At 40.5% G+C, this 18,251-nt stretch overlaps 1 protein-coding gene across 3 annotated transcripts in view; it reads right to left on the reverse strand.

Annotated features, from left to right (window-relative positions):
* The window catches only part of RNF157 (ring finger protein 157), a 494,906-nt gene that overhangs the window by 355,687 nt on the left and 120,968 nt on the right, over positions 1 to 18,251 (reverse strand). For all 3 annotated transcript variants that reach the window (XM_069200214.1, XM_069200215.1, XM_069200216.1), the window contains exons 5-6: positions 12,886 to 13,003; positions 4,182 to 4,248 (exon numbers count right to left, since the gene is read on the reverse strand). In XM_069200214.1, the coding sequence (XP_069056315.1) occupies positions 4,182 to 4,248; positions 12,886 to 13,003 (185 nt within the window). The remainder of the gene's footprint in view (positions 1 to 4,181; positions 4,249 to 12,885; positions 13,004 to 18,251) is intronic.

Raw genomic sequence — 18,251 nt, forward strand, 5'->3', positions numbered from 1 at the left:
ATCAGAGAGGCTATTATCAGAGCTCTTACATAATGAGATTGCTGCCATAATTTGTCGCCACACTACATGGCACCAAAGGGACAAGTAGATCTTTTTACAGGACAAGTAGATTTGAGAAGCAACCTGTCCCCTGGACAAGTAGATATTTTAATAAATTCCACACCCCTGTTCCCCTTTTCTTATTTTTTACCTTTTTTCCTGGGACTCAGCTGAAGCGGAGTCACAAGATGGCTGCCAACACTTTTTCGATGAAGTGTTGGCAGCTAATCAGATCTCAGCATGCGATCCAGAGGGTTCACTGAACCTTCACGTCCATATGCATACAGATTTGTTTTTTCTTTAATTTCTTAAAAGCTACTGAATGGATTTACACCAGATAACAAACAAACAGATAGTACCTCTGGACCAAGAGCTACCTTTCTGCCATATTTGGTGTAAATCTGCCAAGTGGTTCAGACGCTGTTCCTGTTTAAAATACTTCTTGAAAAATGAGTGGGGAGAAAGCGTTTTGGGGCCCTCCCTTTTTGTCTGCCCCTGCTTGACCGATCACCCTGAAACTTTCCAGACAGCAGCTGAAGTCAGCGTCGTATTTTTTGGCAAATTTTTGTGAAGATTCATCAAATGGCACCAAAGTTATCAGCAAAACAAAAAAGGCTTTTGATAAACAAACTAGGACCTAACTTTAACTTCCTAGTGGCGACTGCCACTAGATAATATATAGATATAGATATATATATATAACTATAGAAATAGGGAGAAAAAAAAAGAGCACAAGTGAGTGTATGAGAAGGAGGTGTAATATTTAAATGTTGAAATAATTTATAAGTCACTTGCTAAGGGGTGTTTTTTTATTTTTATTTTACTGCATCCATTGTTTTCTATGGGTCTTTGTGGCAATACCTGTTTTGCGTGATGCTTGAATTACTGCAAGGCTTAGTTAGAGGACACTTACACCTGTTTAGATGCCTTTGGGGCTGTAGTAATTTTAGAAGTGCAGTTTGTGAACAGCATTGTTCATAATCCTTGATGCATGTGTATTTGCATTAGCATGTTCCTCCCTAAACCACTCCCATTTAGTGCTACATATTCCCCATTTTCCAGTTACCTCCCACTTGTCTCTCCCAAATTTACTACTGGAACTTATGACTATGTGTACAGGGATCTCCGTGCAGAAAAGCCAGGCGATGGGGAAGCAGGGGTAGTCACCCATAGGTCTATAAATAGCATTTACTATTATTTGCACAGTACTACCATAGTACTGTTTTTATGTTACAGTTTGTGAATCAGCCGAGGAAATCTAATCATCTCAAGGCGCATCTTAATCTACAAGAAGGCAAAGAGAAGCTACAGTGCAAATAGCCATCCCATAGGCATGGAAAAAAGTCTGGTAGCAAAATAAGTACTTCAGGATAGATCAGTCCTAAATAAACTAGAGAGTATCCATTAGATACCGCAAATAGTATATTACTTAGAAAATCAAAAAAATTATATCAAGAGTGAGAGGACATACTGGGTTACACATTGCAATCTAAAAAGCCAGAAGTGAACACATATGCACAATAACAGTCAACATAAGTGCAGAGGAAAACCAAGTATCACAGAATGTATACCTTAGGCCACAGCTCAGATTTTGGACCTTAGTGCTGGAACCCTTTGTCAGCAAGAGTTTATAACAAATGGTAGATTATAACAAATAGCTGGCCCAGATACGGTTTACAAAAAACAAGATATGTGTTATGTTTTTTGGTTTCAGTTTATTGCACTAGTTTGTAAACTACTGACTCATATGCATAACAATCTGTAGTCGGTACATAGCCATATTTTTAAAGAATACTTGGTATGGAATACATGGTACAGAGCCAGCCTGTACAATGAGAACATTTTTAATTGAGCTCCAGAAGCGAATGCAGCTAGTGCTTCATAGCCCACTACATGTCAGATCAGCACAGAGCAGGGCTACTGGACCCAAACAGTGGTTGCTGAGGTTGTTCGCTGCTCATGTCCTGGCGTCCATTGTATAGTTCCACAAACTGGGCAAAGTTCAGCGTTAGTCACCTTTCGTTCTCAGGGAAGTGTAGAAATCAACAGTCTATCAACATGAAAGAATATAGTAAGATCCAGCACAGTGCTTAGTTTCTTTATGTAAAAAGACAGTAGTTTAATTTCACAGCAAAACTAAATAGTATGTAATGCGATGGCTACGCCATTCAGGGTATGACAGCAGCAGCAGCCTCACTATGACACTTCACGAGGGTGGGCTTATTAAGGCAGATCTGCATGGCAACACTAGTCTTTGGCAGCAGCAGCCTTCTGGCTGGTTACAGATGTGGCAGCTAGGTTTTTCAAAATGATCAGGGCTTCCCACTTCAGCTGCGATACGGTTTTCACTCCTCTCATTGGTAGTATCAGCACCTGCCTCTCGAACCTGCAGCAGACTGCTGGGTGATACAGGAATACTTGATCTGGTTCTGTATTATCGCAACTCACACAAGAACTGCGCAGAGATCGGGAGCACCCTTTGACCACACTGGTAACTCATGGCTTCCTCCTTGGATGCTTCTCATGCCAGACATGCTCTGGGTAGTGTCTTCCCTTACAGGGTCAGGTACACTCCTGTCCTCTCTCAGCAGGCAGACAGCCTTCTTGGTTCTTTAGGGAGATCGTCCGCTCCTCCAGCAGAACGTATAGCCTTTACGTTATGTCCCTTCACCTCTGGGAGACTGACAGGAAGGAACCAGCCCTGACTGCACAGCAACTCTTCGAGCACTCTGCATAGCTCTCCCTTCCTTAGTCAAGTAGAACTTCAGACTGAAACAAAGTGGGATGGTATAGATCCCACTTTCCTATACATTTTCTAGACATGGGTAAGGGAACAACTGTCTGGTTTTAGAACCGTTTTGGATGGTTCTCTTTCGAACATTTCAGGCTTCTCAGATACAGTCTTTGTGCAGCGATGGCTCTCACATCAGGCAACAATGGGGATGGCTCCAAGCATGAGTATCCATACAGGGACACAATAAAGTACAATATTTCTTCACCTGACTATCATCAGCCTTCCTAAAGTAGTAAGCACCGAGACAAAAGGGCATGCCCTACCTAGAAACGTCCTCACTTTGAACAACATAAACTTCCGCTCCACCTATCACCCCTAAAATATATCAAAAAGACAGTGCCCTGGAAGAACTAATCACCAGCCCTTTGCTGACAACTGAATTTATAAAGGTAGCCCTATCTTCATCCTCTTTCACTTCAGCATCTGGGTTTCCATTCTCCAGCCTTATGAATGAGGATAATAAACGTTCACTGACTAGAGTAAGCTGCTGTCATCCTCCATCTCGTGCCATGCTAATTCAATGGCATCCAAAATGGATCCCACTGTCTTTAATACTCCAGACTCATGCCACACACAGAGTCCTACTATCAAACACATGCGTCATTCTCACTGCATATACAAGCACTTGGCATACACACAGGATGTCAGTTCACATAATAGCAGAACATTACACAAGGGGAGCCGGCAGGCTCACCACTCCTTAATAGAGGATGTCACTTCACATAGTAGAGGAACATATCACAATATTACACGAGTGAAGCCAGTAGAGTCGCCACGCCTTACTACAGAGGGGTCTTATCACTCTATAGAGTCAAAAACATGGTATGCTGTTGCCACTGTTTTATGTGATGTACTCCGATCATGGACAGGGTCCGCTACCCATTAGGACAGCACACTTGGTGCACCGCTCCAGGTCACAGAACAGATTCTGTCCTTCGCATTAACAAGGACAGGTCTAGATTAGTGTGATGTCAGGGCCAAAATAAAAGTCAGGTTACTATTTTCACATGTAGTTGGGTATTTTCCCATGCAGATGACATCCCACACCAATACTACTTAAACTATAGCATGAGCAAGGACAGCATACACCCTGGGACTGTAGCTAATTAAGACTTGAGTTCACAACTGATGCCATCACTGGACAATGTTACTAACAGCAAATATTTAAGGAGAAAGGCACAGCACTACACTAAGCAGTATAAGAAAGTACTATGATGGTTTTCAAAAAAGTGTCAGAATATAAAGCAGTCATATGTCAAGAAGAGGGAAAATATTACGTGTGATAGGAGAGAAGTAGAGAATAACAGAAATCATTTTTAAACGCAAATAGAAGAGCAAATTTTCATACCATCTCCTTCATCGACCACTGCATGCACCACCATGGGGTACACCTCTTTGTCAAGATCAAAGCCTAGCTGCAGAGAGCAAAAAAAGCAGAAAGGTATCATGAACATCAAGGTATGGTAAAGCATTCACTTTCGCCGGAGCTATATCATGCTGACTTGGAAAAGGTCTATGAGAAAACAACATCCTCAAATTATTCGCCTGCACCTGTAATAGGCCATGAGACAGGACCCCAAATTTAGGCCATTGGTACCAGTCAGGGGATGGGTTGTAATACAATGTTTTTGCAAGGTATAGATGTCTAGAGATGGAAAATATGTGACAGCAAGTCATCACTCTTTGCCTTTTGTCTGACATTATTGGATAAGCAACCATAGCCGGAAAAAAAAAATGGTTTTCATATTTTTGATAAATAGCATACAAATTCATCATAATAATTGCAAAAATAAATCTTATTCTACCAGATTGGTTAAATTCAATATAATTTAACAATAATTATGATTAATTGTAATAACAATATCCTTAAAATAGTAAACAATAAAACTTCATTGTATTCCTCATATATTGATATAGACTATATGTTTACTTTTCACTTACAATTTCAAATAATAATAATCACATCTTACATAGGCAATGTATGTCATGCGTGAACATAAACACAATTGTATCATTCAAATTCATCTTCTTCTGAATAGGTGTCATCATTCTCTGCGTCTGTTTGTTTTTCACAGGCGGGAAGTCTGCATATGTCAGTGCACTTGAGGTCATTTAGACAGCAGACACATGTTGGCAGTCTGCAGTTCCTAATGCAGTTGAAAGCTAGTGTATCTAACACAGCCTGAGGTGCTGGCTGCCCCTCCATCCAGTCCACTGACACTTGCTCTGTTCCCTTGTGTTTTTCCAACTCCCAACCTCTCCCAATTGGATTAGGTGTCTGTGGATCATTGAGATGACAGCTCTTGCTTATATAGGCTTGATAATTCATACGTTCTGCATGTTTCTTCAGCCCGTCCCTGCAAGGTGGAAGTTGAGGACTGTCTATCTTACCCTTATAGGTGAAATCTCCAATCATTCACGTGATGAACTGGAGATTTTAGTGCATACAGCAAGCACGAGAATTTTTCCAATGTGTCTATTATTTCTTAAGAGAGATCCCATTAGACTCTGAGCAGCAAGATTGTTTCTTGTGTATGTCTATTGGCAGACAGGATTTTGAATGCACTTACTTTTCCTCATCTTGCAAATGTGCTTACTGTGTCACATTCAGTAAACTTATCATAGTTCGAAAAACCTTTTCACCAAAAGTTTTACCTATTTTCCCAATATCAAGGACTTGCATCCATATTTTAGTACCACATTTCAGAAACAACTTAGCCATGATTCTGTCATAGAATCCCAAACACATATTAAAAACATTGGTGTCATCCGAGATTACCATTACTGCCTCATAACCCTCATTAGCAGTGTGGGCAGCATGCAGCAACAAATGACCATCTGCTTCTTTGTATGTACTGTTAAGATCAGGCACTTCGTGGTTCCCTTCAGATGTGAATTTGTAGCATTTATCTTCACAGTTCGTTAACAGTGCTTTATTCTCAAGTTTTACAAAATACCCTGGTTTCCTCAATTTGTTAACAAAAAATGCGATGAGAGTAATTTTATTCCTTATGTGGCTTAGGTATTTCCTTCACTGTCTGACAATCTGGGAAGGTGAGATGCTCTGTCACTGGTGCCCGAGTTCTTCCCCTCTGATTGTCCTTTCATTGTTCTTAATAGACAGCTCATTGTACATATCAAACACAACATCGAGTCTTTGACTCCTACTTCCTTCCCGCAAAGCCATGGACAAGACAGACATGGCCACCTCACCAAAGTTTGATTCCTCCCTTTTTACTCTCCGAGCAAGAATCATATCATCAATCAGTGAGGCTGAATTTCCATGTATTTCCTCAGCAGGGGTAACATTTTTCTGCAAGTATGCTGCTAACACAGCTTTGTTTGTCTTACGCAACAAACCTTCTGGAGTTGCTAAAGCCCATGGTAAAGGTCCTAAGGGATGAGATAGTACCTCTGCCATTTAAAGGTTCCTATTCTGTGCTGTCACAATGATTCGACCAAATAGTGCTTTGTCTACTCTCATGATGACTGTCTTGCCACTGCTGTTCACTCCCTTCTTCTTGGCCATGTTAGTGAAGGTTTTTAGTTTGTTCATTTTCACTGGGTCAGGAAACTTCTAAAAAAGGTAGATTATTCTCAAGTCGCTCAAGTTTGAAGTCTGTAAAGCACTGTTCATCCATTTCATTCGCCTTCGTTATTTCGAATACTAGGTCTTGAGATGCCTTTTTTTTGTCAAGGAGAAGCTGATGTGATCACATGGCCCAACAAATGAATTTATCCAGCTTAGAACCAGACTAACAGCTCTTGTAACAGTATCTTCGTCTTTCTCTATTCGTGACTTATGTAGGTCTGTGTGAGTAAGATCTGATGTTACAAACCATTTCCCTTATCGGACCCAAAAAGGCACTTCTGTGTTCAGCCGTCATATAATATATTTTCACAGTAACCACCTTGAGGTTGAACCTTGTCGTACCACCCAGAGTCAGTGTCTCATTGTTGACTGTTACCTCTAATGCTTGATCGACCGGAATTTGTTCATACGGATTAACATCTTACAGTTGAACTGAAGAGCATCCGTTGAAGAGGTTGTGGTGTGATGTTTCACTGCGAGTAATGTAATTTCGGCATAGTATACAGGAAGATATCTAGCGAAGTTCATCCCATCATATGCAAAACACCATGAGAACGATGAGAGTACAACTGAGCAGTGGATGCCAATTTCCTTCTCGAGTAGCATGCAGCAGAGCCAACAAGACATTTTCAACAATATCCACATACAACAATCAAAATGCAGAGAGATCTCCATTGTCATGACGAAGATGTTCCAGGAATGTTTTACTTTGGTAAAGGTAGCATTCTGCCAGAGGTCATCTAATCTCTGTTGGCGTAGGTCTTTTGCAAAGTCATTAACATCCAAAATGAAGGAGCAGACTCTCTAAATGCTCTTTTCATAATTATTCTCCACCAGGTGATAAATTCCAACAAAGCCAGTCTCAACATAGCTTCAGACATGCAGTTGTGTACTCGAATTGCACAACTGTACATATAACCTTTTAGTACTGATGATATTGATCCTTCTGCTATCATGTCTGTTTCAGTGCAACAGTCCTGAAGGCCCAGCATCTTGAAAGCGTTTTCCAAAAATGGACATTACATTGCAACTGTTGTGAAAGGTGCCCTTTCAAAGAACGACTCTATTGTACGTTGCTTTATGCTTCCACACGATCTCAGTTGCTTTTGCGTAGAGAGCTCCATCCATAACCACTACAACTTTCACCAAATGCAGTGATTCCCTTATCAGCTCTGACTGTTTCAAAAGTTCAGAAACAGTTGTCAACTCAGTTGCAGGGGTATTAATGGTGGGCAAGTAGCCAATGGAATCCTGTGATACACTAACTAGGTCTCTAGTATGGATGTTAAATCCTGTCCAACTTGTTATTATCTTCTTGTCTTGCAAAAACCCAGATTATGTTCTTATTTTGTGCAAGCTTCAATTGGGCAACACATTCCAGCATGACTTTGGTACTTTTCATCTATGGCTGAGGCCCAATTTGTTCACCAGAAACATACATGAACAATTTTTCTGTATTTTTGGTGGTCAGTGTTTTTGGCTTTTGATTCTCAATGCTTGGGAGAGGAGCTTTAAAAGGTTGTGATCCAAACAACTTGGTCTGCACAGCTATACCATTGACTCAATAATTTGTCCACTACCAGTAAGACTTGCTCATTTAAGGTATCAGCAAGTTTCTTAAGACACAAGGCGGTATCATTTTCTTCCAGTTGTGAGTATGAAATCCCATGACCAAGTTTGTTTAGAGTGAATGATTTCAACATTACCTGTCAGCGTTTTTAAGGCATATGGGATTAACCATTGCTTGGGGGGTTTCTGCTGGCCATTTGTGACTGCATATACAATGTCCTATATATAAAATGTCCTGAATGAATGATTACATAAGTGGGGCAACCCTTTTGGACAGGTTTGTGTTTTCTGGATCTCCAGTCAGAAGTCCTAATAGGAACCGTTTAAGGTAATCAGGCACTGTAAATGAATCTTTATCAACTACTGATGGATGATATGGCCATGGTGTTGATGTCAAGTTTGTTCTAATCATTGTTCTTAGGTGTGATGATGTTTGATCAAAGATCTTGTTCATGTCTGTTGCTTTAACCCTTAAAACTGATAATTTTCTCTTCAAACTCTGGTTTTCTCTTACAACGTCCTGTAGCATGACACTATAAGGTTGGGCCAATACTTTTCTTTGGTTGTCTGACAATATGAGGAGGCTGTCACCGAACTCGGGAGTCCAATTTTCTTCTAATATGCTTCTTGGATGATTTGTCTATTCCCTGTATTTCTCTGCGTGTCATGGGGGTTTCAAGCTTTTCAGTGAAAGTTGTCACTTATTAGCTCTTTGTTAGGAATAATCACAGTTCTACTGTATTGTAATAGTTCATCATATGCTTCATCTCTCTTATTTTTGTAGTGATCATCGGTCTGAATGCTAAATGCATGATCTTCCTCCTTTGCTTTAACCCTTATATAGTTCCTATAACAAGATGCATGATAATGGACTTCTGCAGCCATTATTTCCCTACTACAAACTGCTATGATCACAATTAATGGTTGCACACTATTGAAGCCTTTTATCAACTCTAAGTTTTGTGGTCTTGATTAATTTCTCACACGTTGATGTTTCCTTGTAGCATTTTATCTCTTCAGCATACACGTTTGACTTTAATGATGTTCTTCTGTTTAAGCATTTACTTGTGTACTCACTCGTTCCAGCATCATCGACACTTGCTTCAGCTTTTCGCTCAATAGTATGTAAATCTCTCTTCATAGTAAACAGGCTCTACACTTCCTGGGGAACCGTGTTGCTATCCACATTTCTCGCAATGTTTAACAGTGGAATGTGATTTCTTACTTGAGCTGCCTCTAACAAAGTTTTCCATGATGGGTAGTCCTGCGGGCTTGTCAGCAAAACCCTGTGTTAGACATTTGATCATAAATGAATTATACACTGGGGATCAGAGGGACAGGATGTTTGTTTCAGTCTTCTTCATGATGCTGCACTGGTACTCACCACCAGCTCTGGAAAAAGAAATTCGTTTTAAAAATTATAAATTTTACTTGGTGTACTTAATATAATCATAATTATCAATTCATATAATCACATTTACTGTCATTTTTAATATTTACAATAATAAAGTTTATGAAAAAATTTCCATTTACATCAAGGCGTCTTGGGAGTAAAGTTGTAACTCACAAAAGGCAGATTTATGACTTGCTATCACATATTTTACATCCAGAGGCGTCCATACCTTGCCATTAAATCCTATTAGAACCCATTCCCCCAAGTGGTACCGATAAAATGGTTGGCTCAAGGCATATAAGGGCCACACACTATTTCTTGCCCTCCTCTTCCACTGACTAAAAGGAAGCATCCTCAACACATGCAATGGCGTCTTCACTATGACCTGTTCATCCCTTGGAACTCCTTAGTTGACAATCAGGGTTACAAAGATAAATCATTAATGGCCTCATTACTTGGTTTCATGGCTACTTGACACCCTGGTACATACAACAAGATTAAGGCCAGGTGAAATGTTAGTTACGCTTGGCATAATCTAATGTAATTTCAGTAGTTTTGCATTATGCTTTTCAAAAGTAATTCCTGAAATGGTGCTATTACCTCACATAGCAATATTATGCATGTTTGCTTCAAAATTTTGGTTGACCACATAGAAACTAATCGAATGGCCATAACACAAGCAGCTGCTGTTTGTCTCACTTGTGTTGTAAGTGCTTTCTTAGCGTAAAAAGTGCCCTTTCATCCAAAATGGACCCTACATTGCATTTTACACTAAAATAAAGCAAAAATGCAGGTTTCACATTTTGCGTAATTTCCGGACTTTATTGATTCAAAATTTCACTTATTCATGCAAAAGCAAATCACACACAATTTATACATCCCTAAAGTTTAAAACTTCTCCACTGTACAGAAACACAAACGTATGTAGAAAATGCTTACGTTGTAGAGTTCATGCACAAGCTAAGAGGAGGGGGGTAAAAATATGGAGTAGACATAAAGGACCTTGTCAAACTAACAGACAGAAAATAAAAACGTGAAAGCTGGCAATATGGTTAATTATAGGAACACAGACTTTGTGAAGACATATGAAATAGTCACACATAAAAGGTCACTTTGATTTCCGATTCCTGTTTGATGTAACGGATGAAGTACACCTGACTAAAAGTAGCTGACTAGTGATAGTTGAGGTTTATGTGTACAAGCACCTGGAAAAAACATACATGCATGCCACAATACTGCAGAGAATGAATATAACATAAGAGCACAAAAACACTAATGGATGGCAAGAAAGGAACTCTGGGATGCTCAGAATGAGTCAGCTGAGCAAGCCATGGTTCCATATTAAAACACTTCCACTATCATGCCACACTACCATCCTGCACGTTTTGAGGTTATATCTCATGCGGATATTTTTCGGATATGTAGAATCTCCCTCTCATTGTCAGTAAACATATTCATATCCAGATATTCATATCAATGCATCTTTTTTCTAGCTAGATAGACCGCCACTGCAGCCTGCTATTTTGTTAAAACCCGCAGGCTGACTGAAATCAAATCACTAGACCATGCAATTCAAATGCTAGTGTTAGACAAAAATCTTTACAAATGGTCAATTATTTTGTGCATCAATATATGAAGTAAGCGCCTAATATCAAACAAATACAGGCAGTCTCCTTTATGCGGGTTTAGCATCACTTCAGGCTCTGCCCTGAAGGAAGAGGATGAAAGAGACAGTGGATGGGGCATCAAGTAATGTAAGGAGTTCTTTGTAAGCAATTTTGAAATTAATGATGTTTTATAATCCATGAAAACACTGAACGTTTCTAAACTGTTTCTGGAAATAAATCAAAATTGTTTAGAACAACAAAAAAAAAAAAAAAAAAAAAAAAAAAAAAGGAACAGGTGAAATTCGGAAAAGTCATGGCCTGATCTGACCTCACGAAAATGGAAAAGATACAAAACAAGATGTAAAATGAAAGAGAGGGATGAAGTCCTGAGTTACGAAAAGAAACCACAACAAGTCACAGTAGTGGTTCTTGGAATAGCAGAGACACGGCTGCCATGTACAAGAATATAATATGTCACTTAATGAGTCGGCAGGGAGCTTATCCTGTCACAAACACACCTGGATCACCACTCCAACTAACTAGAGGTCTACGGAGAGTAATAACAAAGGTTCTTTTTATAGTGTGAACCGTTGTGCTATGAAGTCGTGTGCTAGTAGAAGCAGTACTTGTGGGTTCACTTGGCGCTTTCAAATTTGAGAAGTGACTTTTTAAAACAGGAAAGTCATTGGTGCTTCCCGGGATTCTGCAGAGCTATTTTTGAGAGCTGATACCGGAATTTTTATGATCTTTTCACTTCACAGAGGAAGGCGTGTTTCTGTCTTCCATCTTTGAAATTTTATCAGCAAGGGCACCACCAACGTGTTTTGTTGCTTATGTTTTGAACAGAATATTGAAGAAATAAAGTTAAAATACAAAATACCTTGTGTTGTCTGTTTTACATGTTAAACAACATGGCACCTAAATGGTCAGAGGAGCAGAGGTCACAAGTTAGCTCGAGCCTCTTGTGTAACCATGCAGATTTGTATATAAACGACTTAAGGGTGCCAGAGCTGGGTCATTGTACGGACACTGCCTATTTACTTTATACTTTATTATTGTAGAATCGATTTACAGCATCATGGATTTGTACAAAACCAGTATTCAGCAGCATCAAATATGGCATTTCCCAGTGGTGATAAATAGCGTTCCATAAGGTGAGAAGCAAGTCCTTCAAGATCTGCTACCCTCTGCATCACTGTATACAACCAGTTGGGCCAAATAATGCAAGATGTGAACCAGCAGCCCACCTGTACAGGACATCAGAAGCAGAAAATAGCATCACTCCCCACCCCTTCCACATCAGCTTCACAACCGACTAGTGCAATTCAAAGCAATTCTCAGGCCTGGGTAGAATCTCATTTCAAACTATGACGTGCCAATGGTCATTGCAAAGTGATAGTGCCATTAGCAAGCAATGCACTTAAGGCCCATAGAATGATAAAGCTGGTATTGGCCATCGAAACATGTGTTTAAAATAGTGCACAAACACTGAAAAATGATCCCCTTGCTAGCCTGTGAACATGGTATACAGCAAGAAAGAAAAGGCTGACTCTGCATAAACCCAGTATCAATGCAAGCACAGAAAAATCACCTGCTGGGCTTGGAACCTGTTCCAAACAAAGCTAGAGAGACCTTTTGAAGGCCAGCCCTTCTGCACAGTTAGTGAGTCAGTCTGTAAGCATTTCCATATATGAATACCTGCTAGGTTCCAAGAGTGACAAAATACTACACAGGTGAGCGGAAAAGGATGCCTTTCAGATCTACCTGATTTATAGATCTTTCTGTCTCATTCACTGATCCTACATAGCACACCTTGACTTCTAGTGAAGGGCCATTCCCAACCTAGGAGGGTTAAACTAGGAGTTTCCATGTGTAGTTTGATTTGAGTTACCTCTTCTTCCAGCCACTCCGACGGGTCCACAGTGTGGGAGGGAAGGCAGAATTGTTGACACACTCCTCGCTTGTAGTGGACTGTTTCGGACTGCAAACTCCGATCCCTTGGGACGTAACTGCCAAAAACAAAGAGGTCTGTGTCATGGCCTGCACTGCAAAGTGAGCCCTCCCATAAGGTTCTCATTGCCAGTATGACTTTCATCCTACAGCAACAGTACTTGTGCAAGAGTCATGTTTGGAGCAAGGCAGAATTAGGTGGATGCCACTAGTATGGATAACCTAAATTATTCCTACAAGCAACAAACGTGACATCCAATGCAAGGGATAAGGAAAATCAATTATCATTTTACCTGTGGTTGCAAGCATCCTTCCAACAGCTGTGCCTAGATGGTTAACCCATCTGATTGCTAGAAAGAATAAAAAGCGCAAGACCCAAGCAAGAGAAGCTTGATATTGTATGTACATGGGCATTGGCGTTTCATTTGTTTAGCATGAACCCAGACTAAAGAAAGCAGAGGTCTTGTACATGGTCAAAGACAAAAATACAGTTAACAAGATTTTGGATAAGTAGATGAGTTCTGTTTGCAAACGTGGACTGTTAATGTGTCATACTTTTCTCTGTCTTGTGTTTATCTGCATTTCCAGTTATTGAGGAGCAGGAGCATTTCACAGAAATAATGTTTAGAGAAACCAAGCGGCAAAGCAAAGGACTCAGAACCGTTGAGGGTGAAAATATTGAGAGAAAAGGACTGAGTGAATCTCTTCTGGCCGCTCCTTCCCATTGAAACCAGCAATGGTCAGCCTTCAAAATCCTATCCCTGTAGTTTTCGCTGACATCCTCAACTCCCTCAAAGCTACTTCTTATGAAGAGGAGGTCTGACGCTCACCCTTCATCAAAAGTCTTTGGGGACACACACTCACCATTATCAATGACTTCCTCATCCACTTTTGCCAGAACCTCTCAAGACATGCCAGGTCCTCCCATTCCCATAGAAGCAAACACTAGATCTAAATGCCCTCGCCAATTTCCGGCCTGTCATTTAACTACTATTCATCAGTAAAAAGCAGTCTATGTTCAATTCCAAAACCACATTATTGCGAACTATTCTGTAATGCCTACTGGTATGCATTCAGATCATACTGAAGCAGGGAGATTGCTAACTTACAGATTATGGACGATGCCCTCATGTTGACAAGTCAATATGACTACTGCTCCCGATACTGGTGGACCGCTCAGCTATCTTCAACACAGTCACCCATCAGATGCATGCTTGAGTCTCAAATGGGATTCACTGGTAATGAAATTCACCGGTTCTCCTCCTACCTTTCCAACTGACACCGGTTTGTTTACAATGGCATCTCAGGGTTCCAAAACATCACTATCACCTGCAGGAACTCCCAGGCTTCCATAAAGTCCCCTGTCACCTTCAGCCTCAGCCGCTTGGTGCGCTGCTCACCTAGAAGAGCATCAAGATTCACCAACAGGCCGAAGGTACAAAACACTGCTTGAAAGATTTTCTGCATCAGACATTAAACACCTCAAACACTGGTCTCCACATCATCCAGACTTGTATGCCCAGCGCCTACCTGAAGCTCAAGCCAACCAAACTGAATTTCTGTTATTTTCCAAGAACCATAATGGCATGAACCTTGATGGCTTTGAACTCCAACTTTTTGTGAATGCCAGGTCAATCAGATTCACCCTGGACACCAACCTCACCCTCAAGGAACACACTACCAAAAACAATAAAGATGCCCTAGTACAAGCTCTCTCTTCTAAAGAAAGAAAATCAATTTCTTCCAGAAAACGATTTCAGAACTGTTGGGCAACATCTCATATTTTAGCACCTGGATGATGGTAACACTTTGCTCCATGGCCTACTAGACTGCAAAGAGTGTCCTACACGTGGCAGCATATCTCATCCAGGGAGTGAAGGAATGTGATCACATCACCCCCATCTTAAAGGAACACCATTGGCTCCCCTTGTCTTCCAGCACAATCTTCAAAACCAGTGTCATCAGTAATAAAGCAATCACGACCAGCACCTCTGCTTATCCTACAGATAAGCTCGCCATCTCAGGCGGAGTGCAGACTGTAAAAAAAAAAAAAAGTGGAAAAGAAAAAGCAAGGCACAAACTTTTCCCATTTATGCATCCAGGATCTTGAGCAACAGCACCGTATCCATCCGGACTGTACCAATGCTACTCCAAGTTAGGAAAGAGGTGAAGATGCACCTCTTCAAAGAACACTATATTACAATGCATTATCAAAGTTAGAACACCGCACACAATTAATTCTAGTATACCACAGGTCTGTTACAATATGTAATGTCTGGTTTTCATTGAATAGCTACAACAAAGATGTACGTCGAAAGTTCAAATCAGTATTCTTGACAGATGATGTCTTTATTGTCGAGAGCGTTGTATTACAGTAAATAAAGTACTTCACTGCAGACACAGCCAACACGTTTCGTCACGCTGGTGACTTTTTCAAGGCTATTTGGGCGTGTTGCTGGCACGACAAAGTCAAATGGGTCAATCAATGAGTCAATCATAAAGATACTGTAAGTCTTTGCGTCTGAGATTGGGCTAATCCAAAATCGGAAGTTCTAGAATGCAAAAATGTCCAAGGTTAGTCAATATGTTGGACCATGATAAGTCCAAGAACACATCCGTAGCAGCAAGGTATCTGAGGCTCCAAAGCACTACGGTCATGCCGAAAAATGTGTTCTAACTTTGCTTATCTTTGCTTGTGTTTTAAAAAGAAGTCTTCCCCCTTTTTTTATTACACTTGACTTTGCCTATGGGTGGTAGGGCATTCAGTTCACCTGCACCACTTCTTATTGTATTATACATTTCACCATTTGTGCTTACCTTCCTAGGAGTGCGGCCATTTTCACCCTTACTACCCCTCTGTTCAACAATGCATTATCAGTTCACAATTTCCATCTCTCCTAACACTCGAGGTCTTTATGCTGGTCTATGACCCTATAAAGCGTTCCACTCTTTTGGCTAAGTCCGCGCTATGGAAAAATGCTACATAATTGCATTTTACACACTGCATATATACCTTTTATTAATATATATATATATATATATATATATATATATATATATATATATATATATATATATATATATATATATATATATATATATATATATAAAAAAGATTTTATATGAAAACAGTCAAAACAACAGTGTTATACAGCACTTGGACTAGGACCTAAATAAATAGTTCAAAATATACCTTAAAACAGGTGTCAGTGCGCTTGACAAAGAACAACAGTTAAGACATCTTTCTTTAATAGGTCAAACAAACTTAAGTAAACAATGGCATTTAGGGAGAGCTTTCTGTTAACGTAACAAGTTCGGCTTTTTTAAACATCCATTGCAGATCGCAGAAAAGTAAAGTAGTGACCAAAGTCACAAGGCAGGACGTAGGAATGAGAGAGGTTCTGTCAGGAAAAGTACATTACATAGTATAGGTATTTACATGGGATGTGAAGGCAGGCAGGTATAAAAGGGGCAGATCTCCTTTTGCTGAATGTTATGCTGGGAGACGTGGGCTCTGGAAGCCAGCCTGGCTGTGAGGAGGGAGGGCCTGCGCCGAGCCCAGCAGGTAGGACATTAAGGGGCCTGACCGCGCGGAATCTGTGCAGCTGGCGGGCACGCAGAGGTTTTCAAACTACTAGGAGATCTTGCTAGCAAGGAGCATTTCTCAATCTGAACTACATTCTCTAATCATGTGGGAGCGGTATGTAGCGAAGGTACCACAAACATTTGTGATGGGGCTAATTTGTTAACAGCACCCAATAATAAAGAAACGTTACATTGGTGCTAATACATTTGACTCGATTTTGCTGCTAATGTAAGGTGGAAAGGAGACAAAGGTACCTGAATTAGGACAATCACGATTCAAACCTAATGGACATTATTGTTATTGTGTCTAAAGTTTCTCCACTTTTCGAATTCGAAAGAGAGGACTATCTTTGTGACAATTTCATGTCGTTTTATTGCTTGTTACATAAGTAGAAAAAAATGGCAAATCAGTTAATCCAGAAGAAAATCTGTCCTACAAACGATCACGTTTTCCTTTCCGATTGTCAGTCCAGAGAGTGCAAAATCTTCAGTGGCTTCAGTGAGAAAACAAGGGCACTCCAGAGGGCCAGGGGATATAACATGCACCAAAATAAAAAGCTCAACAAACTGAAAGATGTGTAAAATAAAGCACAAACACTCGTTTTAAGGAAGAATAAATATATGTCCATAGATCAAGTTAAGACGCTTCGACTGCTTGAAACGGAAGGTGCACACTATCCAGAGTACCTGTGTGCTCCTGAGAAGTGCTGGTACTCTCCCGTTAATGTACTGAAGCAGTGCTTGTACTATCGCTTTCAAAATAAATAAGTGCAGGTACTCGATTTGAAGGTGAACTATGTCTTGTGTACAGTGCAATTATTAATCTCACTATATGACTCACACAGAGACATTCATAAATACATGTAAAACGTGTTTAAATTAGTATTAGGGGGTATATCAAAATGTAAGAGCACCGGAGCAGAGGGGAAATGGCATGCAATGAAGCGGAGTAGGATATCAACACCGAGAGTCTCAAAAGACAGGAGAAGAAATCCCCCAGAGTCGTGCCCTCTGGGCTTTTGGCAGTAATGGCAGACAAGTCTGCAAATGTAGACAAGTCTCCGCCATTTTAAAGCAATGCACGCGAACTTTCATTGACACATCTTCAAGCAAAGAAACAGAAAAGCTGTGCTGCTTTTTGGCTAACGGTTGTATTATTTGCACCCTAAAACACAGGCATCTCTAGAAGTGTTTTTTGGAGAGGGCTACACACTGGGCCACCTATAAAACACGATGGGGCCACCTAGAAAGGTCAAGGTAAAAAAATAGCGTGTGTGTGAGAGAGAGAGAATATACAGACACGAAGTCAGTGAAAAGTAGTTGGGCAAATTGAAGTGCCTGACATGGTGCAGTTTTTTTCTCTATGTATCACCCTAGCACATTCAACAGGTGTGGTTGAGGAGGCCAAGACAAACGGAGCTATATGCACGGGCCCGCCTCTCACCTCCAAAGACGCAGGTACCCCAATAGTGACTGGGGGTGGGAGACTCAAAAGCAAACGAGAACTTGTTAATGGCTGTATGTGGAGCTGAATATAAGAAGATCTGTTTTGCGAGAGATCCTGCTGCATTAATTAAAAACGAGTCTGAAAAAACAGGTGTCCCATAGATTTATGTTCAAGGAGTCACGAAGACCTGCAATGCGCCTACATATTTGGAACGTACTCCGATAAATATGCAGAGTAGGCTGAAACTGCCTGCACCAGGCAGGGTTCTTCATGCA

Source organism: Pleurodeles waltl, chromosome 7 (assembly GCF_031143425.1).
Source record: "Pleurodeles waltl isolate 20211129_DDA chromosome 7, aPleWal1.hap1.20221129, whole genome shotgun sequence".
Taxonomy (NCBI): Eukaryota; Metazoa; Chordata; class Amphibia; order Caudata; family Salamandridae; genus Pleurodeles; species Pleurodeles waltl.